Source organism: Gobius niger (assembly GCF_951799975.1).
Source record: "Gobius niger genome assembly, chromosome: 12".
Classification (NCBI taxonomy): domain Eukaryota; kingdom Metazoa; phylum Chordata; class Actinopteri; order Gobiiformes; family Gobiidae; genus Gobius; species Gobius niger.
In genome coordinates, this window is record NC_136863.1 from 24,356,165 (window position 1) to 24,371,506 (window position 15,342).

The window sequence follows — 15,342 nt, forward strand, 5'->3', positions numbered from 1 at the left end:
CCCAAAACCTAAGTTTAAGAAAGGTTTAGTGAAGTTAACACCCGCTGACTGGACTGACGATTGCAGGGAGGCTTTTGAGACTCTTAAGCACGACTTGATACACAGTGTGACGTTAGCTCACCCGGACTTTGACGCTCCCTTTATCCTTGCCGTTGATGCTTCCTTTGACGGGATAGGTGCTGTTCTTTCGCAATTGCCGCCTGGTAGTAAGATTGCCAGACCTGTGGCTTTTGCTAGTAAGACTCTGTCTCACGCCCAGTTGAATTATCCAGCGCACCGTCTGGAGTTCTTGGCTCTTAAGTGGGCTGTATGCGACAAATTTGGCCATTGGTTAAAGGGACGCACTTTTTCTGTTTGGACTGACAACAATCCACTGACTTATATTTTGACTAAACCAAGACTTGACGCTTGCGAACAAAGGTGGGTGGCAAAGTTAGCGGCTTACAATTTCGACCTTAACTATGTCCCGGGCGCTAAGAATGTAGTCGCTGACGCGCTTAGTAGAGAGCCCTTCGTTAAGTCCTGTGTAGCCCACCGCCTGGTTTCTGAACCTTATTCAAATCTGCTTGCCCAAGTTAGCGAGTTAGCTGATCAGAGAGTTCAGGATGCGTTTAGGTGCACTAACAACTGTCAACATGTTGAGCAGCATGGGTGCCCTGCTAAATCGCTCCCTCCACAACCGTCGTTGTCCCTCGACGATGTCCAAGCGGTATTGGATGCTCATGGTGTGGGGAATACCGGTCAATTACATGTCACCTGTTCTGATATTCCCCAACTCGCTTGTATCACCGACAGTGCGTCACTTCCGATGAGCCAACTCGCGTCCATGCAAGAACAGGATGCTACTGTGAATAGAGCCCTCTATTATGTCCAAAGACGGAAAAGGCCCACGAAGCGTGAACGCACAAATGAACCTTATGGAGTGAAGAATCTACTCAGACACTGGCCGAAACTTTCTATCAAGGACGGACTACTGTACAGGACGAAAAGGGACAATAAAATGAATTTGACGCTCCAACAGTTTGTTGTCCCGGACTCGTTAAAGCAACAAGTCCTCACCGGCCTCCACGACTCAGCTGGTCATCAGGGTCAAGCTCGGACGCTATCCTTGGCTAGACAAAGATTCTTCTGGATTGGAATGGAAAAAGACATTATCAACCACGTGAGAAAGTGTTTCAGATGCATAGTTGGTAAAACTCCTGAACCCAATGACCGTGCCCCTCTCGAAAGCATTCACACCTCAGAGCCGTTGGAGCTTGTTTGCATCGACTTCTGGACCGCTGAACAAACCGATAAAAAATGTGTTGACGTGTTAGTTGTTACGGATCACTTCTCTAAACTAGCACATGCTTTCCCTTGCAAGAATCAATCAGCCAAACAAGTTGCTCGTCGGTTGTGGAATGACTTTTTCTGCGTCTATGGTTTTCCCAAGCGCATTCATTCAGATCAGGGTGCGAACTTTGAGAGCAGTCTCATGAAGGAACTCTTGGCGCTATCGGGGGTTCAGAAGTCGCACACTACGCCATATCACCCGATGGGGAATGGCATCACGGAGCGATATAACAGGACTCTAGGGAACATGATCCGTGCACTACCCCCAAACTCAAAAGCAAGATGGCCACAAATGTTGCAAATGCTGACGTTTTGTTACAACTGCACCGAACACGAAACCACAGGGTTTGCGCCCTTTTACCTCATGTTTGGTAGAGTCCCACGCTTGCCCGTTGACATTGTTTTTCAACACGTGCTTGGTAACAACTCAGTCGTCGACCACCATGAGTTTGTTGCAAAGTTGAGACACGACTTGGCCGAGGCCTCGCGTATTGCCCTTCAAAACAGCAAAACGGCACAAGCACGCCAGACAGAAAACTACAATCGTAAAGTCAAGGGCTCGCCCCTCGTGGTGGGTGATCGAGTGCTGTTGGCGAATCGTGGGGAGAGAGGAAAACGGAAAGTTGCGGACAAATGGGCTTCAACGATGTACGAAGTAATTTCAGTTAAACCAAGTGTCAATGTCTACTCCATCCGAGACCCCGAAACACAGAAAGTTAAGGTTGTGCACAGGAATCTTCTACTCCCTGTCAGTTTCCTTTCGCCTGATGAAGCGAGCGCACGTCCGTCTAGTTGTCCCTCGTTAGCAAACGATGATCCGGAAATTCCTGTGGAAATACAGGACAGCGAAACTAAGACGATAAACTGGCTTTTGAACACGGACAATGTTTCTTACCGCGGCTCAGTTGCCAGTATGACTGGTTCGGGGTCCGTGGGTGGTCGATCTGCGGGGTCTGGGGCGGATTCGGTGGCGTCGAGCCTGAGTGATGCTGCCTCTCTCTGCGTCGAGCTCCAGAGCGTGTCTCCTCAATTAGTGCCGAGCGCGGTCGACCACGCCCTCCCTATTGATAAAACTGACCTAGTTGTTCCAGATGCAATGACGTGTGACGTCGTACATGACGCACAACTGCAACCCTTGCGTACCAGGACAGGTAGACTGATTAAACCTCCTGCTCGCTTAATCTGTGAGATGAATGAACAGATTGTGATGACAAGTGATACTTCACGTTCCGTGATTTCCATGTTCTCTTATGTCAAGAGTATGTTTTCGGGAAGTAAGTCCCATTGAGCTCCCTTTGTTTTGAGCCATTGTAATAAGATGTGAGGGATCAGGAATTTTGGTTTCAGAGAGTATTCTTGTATGTTAGGTGTAAACGGCACCTTTCTGATCCACGCAGTCAAGACCTTGCACTGTGTGATCCCTTGAGGAGAGTTATGTACTGACCGTAATAGTTGCTCTCGTGCCAAAAAGTTTTTTTTTCCTTTTCTCACTGTTTACTGTATGTAATGTAATGTACCCCCAATTACTCAGGATTTAGGAGGGGTGTATGTAACAGGGTTATGGTTCATGGTATATCCTGGAGAATTGGCGCTGGGTGTAGTTCTTGTTGGTTTGTTCGTTGGTCATACCTGGCAGTGTCTTTGGGTTGTCTGTCTTGTTTTGGCAAGTGTATTTTATTTTGGTTGTTGCCCCGTGTGTCACGTCCTGTCCCAGGCCAGTCCTATATATGGGGGCTCCTCCCGTTCCGTCTTCCCTTTTCTTGAGTCTTTTGTGGAAGAGGTAGGATCTCGGGCCATCTGCCCCTTATGTTTCATTTTGTTGTGAATTCCATGTGTCCTTTAAGTTACCATATTGTTTTATTGTCATTTCTGTTCATATTAGTTGTTTATTCTGTGGATGTTTTTTCTTTTGTATTTCGTAGATTGTTCTGTGGGCTGGGGCTATCGTCGGGGCTAACGCCATTTTCTTTTAAATTTTGTCAGAAATAAACGGGGTTGAAGCGGCCGCTTCCCCCAAATGTGTCCTGAGTCCCGCGAGTCCTTTAGTAAAACTACACAACGCAGGGTCCACCACACATCAGCCACATATATATATATATATATATATATATATATATATATATATATATACACAGTATATCACTGCAAATAACCGACAAACCACATCCAGGAGAGGGAGAACTGGGGGAAGAGTATGTTGAGTAAGGGTAGAATAGTTTGCTGCATTGATTTACTCATGTGCTGTGTAGTAGGCAGGAGGCAGCACAGGAGGAGGAGGATCATGCTGAGGTGATCAATCAAACCGGTCCAGTTAGGCCGAGCATGCTGTCTTAGATGCAAATGAAAAAACCAGCAGAACAAGTCCATGACCTGGATTTTGAAAGGTCGAGTCATATGAGTTGCTTCACACGAGTCCCTACAAGCACACAGAACTCATCATGTTCGTCTCTGTGCTGCTGCTGTGGATATGTCTCTCCGTCTTCTTGGTTCAGTTCAGGTGTCGAAGGCCCAAGAACTTCCCTCCTGGACCCACCGCGCTGCCATTTTTTGGGAACGCACTCAACTTGAGCGTGGAGAAGCCTTTGAAGTACCTTGAATCGGTAAGCATAACAAAGTGAGAGCGAAGGAGATGCGGCCTGAAAAGTGCTGTGTGCTCTGCAGCTTCATAGCCATCTTCAATGTTGTGAATGCATTTTGAATTAAAAAAAATAAAGTGGATATGGATTGGGATGGAACTTTTTACATTTTAAACTAATGCAGGTGGGCAGGGGCGGACGGGGACTGAAAAACGGCCCTAGACTCTGGCCCAAATTAGAGTAAATTAAAGTGATGTTTGTAAGTTACGTCTGTAAGTTTGCAGAGTGAGGAGAGATAGAGTCAAATTTGAAAGTAAATTTCTCCCTTCTTGGACCAGAAAGCCCTTCTTCGTTTGCAAAATCAAGCTCCTCCCCCTCCTGTCCTGATTGGCCTGACAGGCTGGTTCACAGGAAAAGCTCGTCTCATTGGTCAACGCGGGAGGATGCTAGATTCTGATTAGCTGCTGAGATTCGGGAAAAGGGACTTTACAAAAAGTAATATGTATACTATTACTTACTTTACTTCAAAATGCAAGACTAGGTGGTCAATTTTGCACATTTTATAAAATTTATAAAACATTTAGACTTCCAGACTATCACTTTAAGGAGAAAATTGAGGGGCCGGATGGGGGGCCCTAGAGCCAGTGGCCCTTCTGTGCTCTTCCAGAATTGACATATGGCCAGTCCGCCCCTGCAGGTGGGGTCCCACAAAGAGTTAATTAAACATATAAATTGGTTGTTTTATTTCTTGCTTTGTTTCCAGTTGAGAAGGACTTATGGAAACATCTACAGCCTGTACTTAGGACACAGAGCTTCAGTGGTTGTCTGTGGGGCTCAGGCTCTGAAGGAGGCTCTGGTGAACAAGGCTGTGGACTTCGCAGGACGACCTCAGGACATGTTCCTAAATGCTATTGTAGAGGATAGAGGCAAGTCAACAACGTGAATCTCCTCTGTTTCTATGTCTTCAATATTTCTACTTCAGGTCACATGCACCGTCCAATTTCGAAAACAGTCGTCTTGCTCACTTTTTATAAGATTGTATTTGAAAATGAAACAACCTCCAAAATGACTCAACAAACACCTAGGGAATCCCTTCTGTGAAATGTAATTAACATTTATAGTAATTCATTTAAATTCTGGTTTAATGATATTCGTTTGGATACTGTATTTTAATATCTGGCTTAATTTCACAAGACAGCAAAGTAAAGATACCTTTGCAAACTAGTGTCTTGCACTTATGTATGTTGTTGGCAGGTGTGATTCTAGCTGATTATGGTCACAAATGGAAAGAGCACCGGCGCTTTTCTTTGATGACCATGAGAAACTTTGGTTTGGGCAAACAGTCGATGGAGCAGAGGATTCTGAGAGAGCTGCAGATCACCATCAATGACCTGGAGAAGAACACAGGTAAACATTACACACATTACGCACATTAGGGCACTGTGTGAACTCATGACGCTGCTCTAAGATTGAAACTGCACGGAAAGATATTTTGTTATTCACAGAGGACCTTATATCACTTAAATAACTACAGCTTCATCTTGTGGCCGGATCTTTGTTCTTTGTTGGTGTTTAGGCCGATCTCTTAGTGCTCAAGTCATGTTTCACAACATCGCGTCCAACGTGATCTGCCTTGTTCTCTTCGGACAACGTTTTGAATATGATGACGAGTTTATCAAAATGTATGTGGGTAACCTGACAGCTATCAACAGGATAGTGAATGGACCATGGGCTTTTGTGAGTTTCCATATGGTTTCATAACGCTTCCTTAAACCTTTTAGTCCACATGTGTTCACATTGAGGTCATTGGTTTTTCCTCACAGGTGTATGATTCGTTCCACTGGGTACGCTCTTTGCCATTGCCTTTCAACAAAGCTTTTCAGATAATGGAGGTGAGTTTCAACGTGAATCTTGAAAGTGTTTTCACGTAAAGCCAGTTATTCCGAACATATGTAACATTTAATTCTGCATATGTCACTCTCAGACATTAAAAAGCATGACCATCTCTATCATAAATGAGCATAAGAAGACCAGAGTGCCTGGACAACCTCGGGATTTTGTCGACTGCTACCTGGATGAAATGGATAAGGTGGATAGTACTTTTCACTGAGCTTTAAATGTTGTACAACTAACTTATAGATCCCCCCCGAAAAATCAGAGGATCAACGACAACTCCTCATTCTGTGTAGAGGAACTTCTGTTTTCCTGTACCAATATCCACGCAGCAGGAACTGACACCACGTCCAACACTCTGCTCGTCGCTTTCCTCTACCTCATGACCAAACCCCACATCCAGGGTAAGACCGTGCACTCTTGATTGTGTTGAAATATAGTCATAGCGTTTATATTCGTTGTCTCTTCTCCACCCAGAGCGCTGCCAGCAGGAGATTGACAAAGTGCTGGAGGGAAAGGATTCAGCCACTTTTGAAGACCGACACAACATGCCTTATGTCCAGGTAAATACTTGTCCTTCTGACTCTATGCACATTTTCAAAACGCAGCTTGTATCCAGCTTCATACCTCTTCTGTTGCTTCGTCAGGCTGTGGTGCATGAGAGCCAGAGAAACGCTGACACTGTCCCACTCAGTGTTTTTCACACAACCACCAGAGACACAGAGCTGATGGGGTACTCCATTCCTAAAGTAAGTAAGATTGAAACCTATCACTCTCTGTTGCATCACTCTCAGTGCCAAACCCTTTTAACCTTTGAAACAGGTTGAAAGTTGGTGGGCCACTTGCTATGTCCTGTTGCTCAGAAATGTCACTGTTTTGGCCTCAGGGAACACTTATCATCCCTAACCTGTCGTCAGCGCTCAGTGAGGAGGGGCAGTGGAAGTTTCCTCATGAATTCAACCCTGAAAACTTCCTCAACGACAAGGGGGAGTTTGTCAAACCAGATGCCTTCCTGCCTTTCTCTGCAGGTACATCAGTGTAGCAATCAACACTGATGAATTTACGAGGACTAACTATCTATAATATTTTGCTTTTTTGTCCAGGTCCACGCGTATGTCTGGGTGAAAGTTTGGCCCGTATGGAGCTCTTCCTCATCCTGGTGACTCTGCTGAGGAAGTTCAGGTTCATTTGGCCTGAGGACGCCGGAGAGCCCGACTATGAGCTGGTGTTTGGCATCACTGTGACGCCGAAACCTTACAACATGAAGGTGGAGCTCAGGGAGCTCGTACAATGAAGCATGACATTGTTGGTGGAGATGCGGTTTAGAAATGTTCCACCATCTTTATCTACAGGAGGCATTTTGAGGCTTTGCTTTAATATCTAAACTTTATTTAACAACTGTGGTGTGTTTAAAAAATGAAATCAGGTCATAATGTATGGGAAATGTATGGGCGTGAAATAGGAACATGTCTTTGGCAGCGATGGGATGACAAGGATACCTCACCATAATCAGAGCCAACCAAAACAAAGCTCCTGTCGCTATCCTCTGAATTATCTATACCAAAATCTATTTTTTTCCTTATATTTATGCTTTTTTTTCTCTTCTGTTGATAAAAATGTGCAATAATTGCTTCTTGGTTATTAATATGGACATACAGCAACCAATAGGAATAGGCCTATGTTTTTATTTTATATTAAATGCACATTTTTTTTAAATTGAGAAATAGAAACATCTATATTATTATCAGCTACTGATAGTTATAGTGTACTGTCTATTTTTTCATCTGAATGTTGTTTAGCTCATCCTTACAAACCACCAACGAAGAGTAGGATCATCATCACATGTCCTAATGGTTCCAGTTTTAGACACCTTGTACATGTCCCCAAACTATTTTGATATAATAATGTTACAGTATGTAAGTAATGCAATGAATGAGTACCTGTGTCTTAACAGTGCCTATCATGACTTATGTAGGACAACATACAGGGTCCAGAACAAAGTCAGACAAGTCCCTCTTATGGGAGTTCAGTTCACCCAGTCATAGGTTTAGTAGATGCTTGAGTGCTGGGGGAAAGGCTTGGTGTGCATCAATACCTGGAACTCTTTAAATGTTCATAATTCTGGACTAGCAGGGAATGCATATTTAACATGATATCTGTGAGACCTCTTTGTGCCATGTAGGTTTAAGACAAGCAAATCAGTTCAGTTGTTCAGCTTTTATTCAGATGCGGCGTCTAAGTAAAATAAAATCTTGCTTTCCCTCATTCCATGAACTTGAAAAGGCTTTGGACCAAGCGTCCATAGACAAGTTGCAAATTGTCCAGAATGCAGCGGCCCCTCTGCAGAGAGGCACCTGGCGACAGGAGCACACCACACCTGTGCTCGCACGTCTGCACTGGCTCCATGTCTGCCACAGAATCCACTTTAATGTGCAATAACCCCTTTGTAAAACTATGTGCAATAATCTCTGTATCAGCGCCACTTATTCCCTGTACCAGCATCACTTATTGACAACCTGCACTACGACTGTAAACTTTGCACCTACTTTTTATAGTCTGTTCTAATTTGTATCCTATTTATTTATAATTTCCTTAATGTTTTAATTCCGCCTTCAAGATTTCTGCTTTTACTTATTGTACATAAGATACCTCTTTTTTCTTCTATTTAACTGTTTGCACATTTCCTGTCTGTTTTTGCACAACCTCAGTGATCTTATTGAATGCCGATTGTAACAAGTGAATTTCTCCATTGTGAGATCAATCTTATCTTATCCTAAGATGCTTTTGATTGTTTTTAAATCAAATTAATTTTTAAACTCTACTAAACTGTTTTATATTCTCCCTGAAAAACATATTTGCACTGGCTTTTTACAAGTTCAGGTGCTCCTGCATGTATTTTCTGTTTCCTTTTTCTGATGTTATAGTTTTATTATGCCTTGCGTTTGAATTTTTTTTTTTCATCTCTGGATTTTAGTGCTGTTATCTATTTTATATGAAGCGCTGTCCAAGCACTGGTTGTTGTAAATGGGCCATAGAAATAAAGTTGACCTTGATCCTTGCCTTTTTCCCATGTAAAGGTGCAACGTTTTATGCAAAAAAAATATATTTAAAAAATTGTATCTGACCTTGTAGTTACCCAGCGGCTGTATGTGTGTGAATGGCACATTTACTTTCGATCCCGGTGCTCTCTACCAGTGTTATCGACAACAACATGATTTTGTCTACACCTTTTTTGAGCCAAAAATAGCTCTTTGGAGACTAAAACATGACCAATGAGACGAGACAAAAATGGGACAAAGTGGTTCGTCAGACTGTTCGCAAACAGAACACACACGTGACACAAAGTGTTGCCGTCAGCTCAGGTGGGCAACTCTCTCCTTTTCTGCCCCCGCGCCTCCATGGAGCGCGGCAAACAGTGATGTCACAGAGACTTTATCTTTTCTCAGGACAGTTTTAAGTACCGTAGTGTATGATCGCAGAAAGCATGGTGATGAACGAATGTGCAGATGGAGGACGAGGAGAGCTGGCGCTTTTGAGAACAGTCATACTCACAATTTGCCTGGCTCTGTAAGTTAGTCTGGTAATGGGCCAAACGCGCTCAGATTGTCAGTCAAAAAAAAACAATCAGCAATTAGAGTACGTGACGATAGCAGAAGTGGGTGTGATTGATAATAATAATAATAATAATAATGCATCGGTTTTATATAGCGCTTTTCTGGACACTCAAAGACGCTTTACATTGCACTATTCATTCACTCCATACTTGGTGGTGGTAAGCTACTATTGTAGCCACAGCTGCCCTGGGGTAGACTGACGGAAGCGAGGCAACCAGTCTGCGCCATCGGCCCCTCCGACCACCACCAACCACTCACTCACTCACTCACTCACTCACTCACTCACTCACTCCCTTCGCTAGGCTTCCTGGTGTTACCAAACGGTCTCCCATCCAAGTACCGACCAGGCCCTTCCCTGCTTAGCTTCCAAGGTCTGACGGGATTGGGCATAGCAAAGGCGGTATGGCCACGATTGACCAGGCTAATTCACAATGACACTTCTGCCAGTGCCTATTGTGGTGTAATCTGTTTGTCAAAAGCTCTATAAAGCAATGAGATTATTTTTAGTCTTCATCCCAATTTCCAATAGGCTACTAATCGGAATCAATTATTATGTTTTATAATTAAACTGACTAGAACTTAAAGCAGAACTAAGTAACCCCCTCTGAGGGTCCCATATCTGATGGGATGATTGGGGGGTCTTTCATCTCCCCCGGTCTCTCTGGCCAGAAAACCACAATTGCAGCTTTCCTGCCTCCAGGCCGGTGCCAACAATGCACACTAATGGAATCGCGAAGAAGAAGCTAACAGGCTAACGGGCAAAGCTAACTGTGGGCTAGCGCCACTTAAACAGTATTTACAGCCAAGTATGAGGGAAAAAAAATATCTCCATTGTGTCTTTTCTGTCAGCGTTGTATTTACTCTCACCGACAACACAACACATGCATAAGCGCCACTTATGGACCCTGGATGGGCACTATGAGTTACACTATGAGTTACTTAGTACTGCTTTAACTAAAACCTTCTGAGTTTTTGTCTGACTAAAATGTGACGAAAACTCAAAGCATCTTCGTCCAAAACTACAATTAAAAGGGCTGCCAAAAACAACACTGGCCTCTACAACGCTCCAGGATCCATTGTTTTGTAGTCTTTCTGGTGTGAGGGTCCATGAGCAGTGAAAACCTTCCAAACAATTGATCTCGGAGCGTCCTGGAGACCACCGTGATGGAAAGTAAAGGTGCCATACAGCCGCAGGTCAAATACACACAAATATCTCCTTTTTGTTTCACATAAAAAGTTGCACAATGCACCTTTAAGCAATATCCCTCTATCCCTTTTGCCAAGTCGACTTTATCACTGAAGGTGTGGCTAAATAAAATACACTGAACTTTTTTCATCTACTGTTTAATCTAGCTCTTATTTCGCCATTCACTCGTCCCTGTCTGCTCTCACCATGTTCGTCTCTCTGCTGCTGCTGTGGGTATGTTTCTGCTTCTTCTTGGTTCAGTTCAGGTCTCGAAGGCCCAAAAACTTCCCTCCTGGACCCACTGCGCTGCCATTTCTGGGAAATACACACAAGTTAAGCCGGGACAAGCCCCTGAAGTACCTTGAAACAGTATGTGTGCTAAGCTAAATTTCAGTCTCAGTGTTCTCGGACACTGGATAAATATGTAACTAGTTATTGACCGTTCATTTATTTTGTCTATTTTTTGGTTTCCAGTTGAGGAGGACTTATGGAAACATCTACAGCCTTTACATAGGACACAGAGCTGTGGTGGTGGTGAGTGGGACCAAGGCTCTAAAGGAGGCTCTGGTGAACAATGCTGTGGACTTCGCGGGACGACCTCAGGACATGTACTTCAGGGCAATTGCAGAGGACAAAGGTTATTTAATTTAATTCACATTAATTAATTACATAAGGTTTAATGCGACTAAATGTATTGATCAAAATGAATCACACTTTACTTTAGCGGCACAGACACTTTTTAAATTTCCTTTTTCCTGCAAGAAGTTGCTTAGAGACGAACATGGCGTTAGGCCAAAAAGAATGTTACTGTCAAACTTGTTTATTCACACAGCCGACATAAACTTATTAAAAAAAAAACATTCTCCAATGTCTCGGGGTAGGACAAAATAAATCAAACTGCTATAGTGTTTGAAATGATCACACAGGCCTCACATCTCCACTTGAAATGAGATAAAATTTAAAATTTAGGAAAATACAAAGAAGCATAAAAATGTACCTCTAAAAATAAATACATCCCCTAAATAAATGATGCTTGAATGTGATTAATTGCGATTAATTCATTACAAAGGCCATAATTAACTTAAGTTAGTCCCACCACTACTATTAATACAAGAATATTTGTTATTGTCCAAATAAAATTTGTGTTGCTTATATCCTAATGTGTATTGTACGTGCAGGTGTAATTCTAGCTGATTATGGCCATAAATGGAAAGAGCACCGTCGATTTTCTTTGATGACCTTCAGAAATTTCGGTTTGGGCAAAAAGTCTATGGAGCAGAGGATTTTGGAAGAGCTACAAATCACCATCAATAATCTGGAGAAGAACACAGGTAAACTGATGCTTTTTTGTTGCAACTGCCCAGAAACTCTAGGACATAGTGGAAATTAATGTGGCCTCACAAGTGAGATTTAAACTGCAATTTTCATTGTTGCCACTGGGAAGTGCTAAAACCTTCCCCCATGCAATTAGTCTGATTTGAAGCTGCTGCTGCGACGTCTCTAATTTGCGTCTTTGTTGCTTAGGCAAATCTCTCAAGGCTCAAGTCATGTTTCATAATATGGCCTCCAATGTGATCTGCCTGGTTTTGTTCGGGAAACGATTTGACTATGAGGATGAGTTCATGAAAAAGTATGTGACCAGCATCACTGCAGTAATGAAACTGATGAACGGACCCTGGGCTTTTGTGAGTTTCAGTATCTATTTATCCAGTGTACTTTATTTATATTGCACATTTCATTTGAACAAACATTCACAGTGGTGTCACTAGATTATGTTTGTCTATAGTTCTACCAGTCCTCATTAAAATAATAATAAAAAGTAGTCTAACAAATAATAGAGAAATCAACAAAACAAAATAAAGTATTTAGTCTGACGGAGTAAAGGATAACAGACAGGTATCATAAATGGATGGTAATTTGCCTAAAATAGCCTCTCTTTACCATGAACTTGCATAAATGTATAAATGCTTTTTTTTTATTATTTTATTTTTTTACATAATTTAAATTTGGTGATTCTTTAGCAGAGGAATCTGATTCGGTTGCATAGAAATCGTAATTACACATCTTACTTTTGTTTGTTGTACTTGTTGTAAATCCAAGATGGCTACCTAGGACGCCCCCTTGCCCTAAGGCACCATAACTCAAGTTTTGACAGGACTATGGTGATTAATTTTTGGATCTTTCCTTATATTTTCATTTCACGGAATCCATTTCTTAAATCATATTTCAAATCAGACAACTTGGTCATGTTGAAAATACAAGATGGTGAACAAAACGGCAATCATTACCTGGCCCGGACCTGTCTATAATAGTTTTTTTATTTCTTATCCGCAGCTGTATGATTCTTTTCACTGGATACGCTCCTTGCCATTACCATTCAACAAAGGTTTTCAGATAATAAAGGTTAGCTTCTTAAATGTTTTAAGTGTTTGAATTAACTGTGATAATGCTCTATGTCTCACAGTTCTATGTTCTATGTCTCAGACAATAAAAAGCATGACCTCCTCGATAGTAAATGAGCATAAAAGGACCAGAGTCCCGGACGAACCTCGCGATTTTGTCGACTGCTATCTGGACGAAATGGACAAGGTGGGCACTCTGTATTGAAGGTGTAACAGCAGAGAGTTAATAATCCACTTTTCACACATACTGTAGGTCGCTTATGGTTTTTTTTGCTGTGTTCTGTCCCCCCCCCATTTTTTTATTCACACGGACAATCCTGTTGTGTGAAGCCGCACATTGAACTCTACAAACTTGAATTACTGCAGAGGGATATTTGACATATTTGTCAAATGTCTGTGTAGGCTCTCAGTCGTACAGTAGTTGTCCATAAAAGGCTTGGTCAGCGCATTCAGCTCAGTGAGCCCCGGTGAGCTTAAACTTTAGTGCACCAAACGTTTGAAACCTCAACTACAGAGTACAGAAGATGACTCTCGAACCTTCATCAACAAGCACAATGAAGTACAAAGAAAAAGTTCATTCTGATTTTACTACTTCAGTCATTATCTGATATTCACCTGGAAGAAGGTTTGTAACTCGGGATGTTTACGTGACTGAAGGCACCAGACAGCAGACAGGTCCTAAAGAACTCGTCAAAGCTAAGGTAAGAACATATCTCAGTAAAAACGGTGGCCTATTCCTTTAAGTGTGAAAAATAATATTCCACATAGAGCTGACTACATTATAGACTACACTCCCTAAATCTGGATAAATCTGGATAAGTACTGGATTTAACCAGCACTTAATGTTGTCTTCATTGTGCTGCAGCGCTGGGTCTGCAGTGTTTTCAAGTCCAGCAGGCTAATGGTGCTGATTAGTGGCTAGCTTCTGAAGGGCTTTATTCATGCTGAATATGGTGCAGTATTTCAGAATTTTGACATAGTCCTGCCTGCTCGAGATGAAATACTTCAGAGCGGTTACTAAGAGGACAAAACTTGATTCTGTTGTTTGTGTTTCTGTCATGGCATAAAGCTCATGTAAGAGGTGTGAGAAGGAACCTTATGCATTGCCGGTAAATAATCCTAAATACAATACTGCTTTTCCACAGAGAGCTGACAGCACAACGTTATCTCCTGACGAGTTGTTGTACACTTGTATCACTATTCACTTTGCGGGGACGGACACCACGTCCAACACACTGCTCACGGCATTCCTCTACCTCATGACCAAGCCTCACATCCAGGGTATGATCATGAACAGATGAGTTTGGGTGTGCTATAGTTATAGTGTCCGTATAATTTAATAATATTATATACTTTCAAATTATTCACGTGGTTTGACAAACAAAAAATCTTGAATCTTGTATATTGTGTTGTTCTCCAGAGCGCTGTCAGCAGGAGATCGACCGAGTGCTGGAAGGGAAGGATTCAGCCACTTTTGAAGACCGACACAACATGCCTTATGTCCAGGTATGTTAGGTTGTTTAAAATTATTTTGTGCATTGAAGATTTGATGACTTCATTTGAATGACTTGTTTTCTCAGGCTGTGACGCATGAGAGCCAGAGAATCGCTGACACTGCTCCCCTTGCCATTTTTCACTCAACCACCAAAGACACAGAGCTGATGGGGTACTCCATTCCTAAAGTAAGATTGTGTATCTGTCCCATCCTTCTCTAATACATCAGTTGGGCCTTTTGGTTGCTTGTTTCTGATTATGTACACTTTTCAAACCGGACAGACATTTGTGTATCTACATGTGGAAGTACCCTAAAATGTATCTGTTTTTTGTCCCAGGGCACAATAGTCATCCCTAACCTGTCATCAGCGCTCAGTGAGGAGGGGCAGTGGAAGTTTCCTCATGAATTCAACCCTGAAAACTTTCTCAACCACAAAGGGGAGTTTGTCAAACCAGACGCCTTCCTGCCTTTCTCTGCAGGTACAGTATAAAGTGGTGTTTCTTGTTTCTTGCATTATTTCCATGTCATGCCACCCACGTCCATCCCCAGTGGGCGTGCTCCTCTTATCTTTCATCCAATCATCTGATCCCCTGCCAACTGCTTTAGTAGTTTCACATGTTTTATCCAGGTCCACGCATGTGTTTGGGAGAAAGCTTGGCCCGTATGGAGCTCTTCCTCATCCTGGTGACTCTGCTGAGGAAGTTCAGGTTCATTTGGCCTGAGGACGGCGGAGAGCCCGACTATGAGCTGGTGTTTGGCCTCACTGTGACGCCCAAACCATACAACATGAAACTGGAGCTCAGGACCACATAATGTAGAATCAGTGCATTCTAACAATATCTAT

The 15,342-nt window shown here is 42.7% G+C and overlaps 2 protein-coding genes across 2 annotated transcripts; both read left to right on the forward strand.

Moving 5' to 3' along the window:
* Window positions 1-3,770: 3,770 nt before the first annotated feature.
* On the forward strand, window positions 3,771-7,095 carry LOC306971328 (cytochrome P450 2F3-like; the record flags this gene model as incomplete). The annotated part of the gene is made up of 11 exons (XM_079567568.1): window positions 3,771-3,932; window positions 4,672-4,834; window positions 5,163-5,315; window positions 5,485-5,645; window positions 5,732-5,800; window positions 5,893-5,997; window positions 6,067-6,205; window positions 6,279-6,364; window positions 6,449-6,550; window positions 6,688-6,829; window positions 6,905-7,095. The coding sequence occupies 11 exons, from the start codon at window positions 3,771-3,773 to the stop codon at window positions 7,093-7,095; spliced, it is 1,473 nt and encodes a 490-aa protein (XP_079423694.1).
* A 3,711-nt stretch (window positions 7,096-10,806) lies between these two features.
* Window positions 10,807-15,342, forward strand: LOC306971098 (cytochrome P450 2J6-like). The gene is made up of 11 exons (XM_079567243.1): window positions 10,807-10,970; window positions 11,076-11,238; window positions 11,780-11,932; window positions 12,126-12,286; window positions 12,936-13,004; window positions 13,086-13,190; window positions 14,149-14,284; window positions 14,424-14,509; window positions 14,584-14,685; window positions 14,836-14,977; window positions 15,127-15,342. The coding sequence occupies exons 1-11, from the start codon at window positions 10,809-10,811 to the stop codon at window positions 15,309-15,311; spliced, it is 1,464 nt and encodes a 487-aa protein (XP_079423369.1). The 5' UTR covers window positions 10,807-10,808; the 3' UTR covers window positions 15,312-15,342.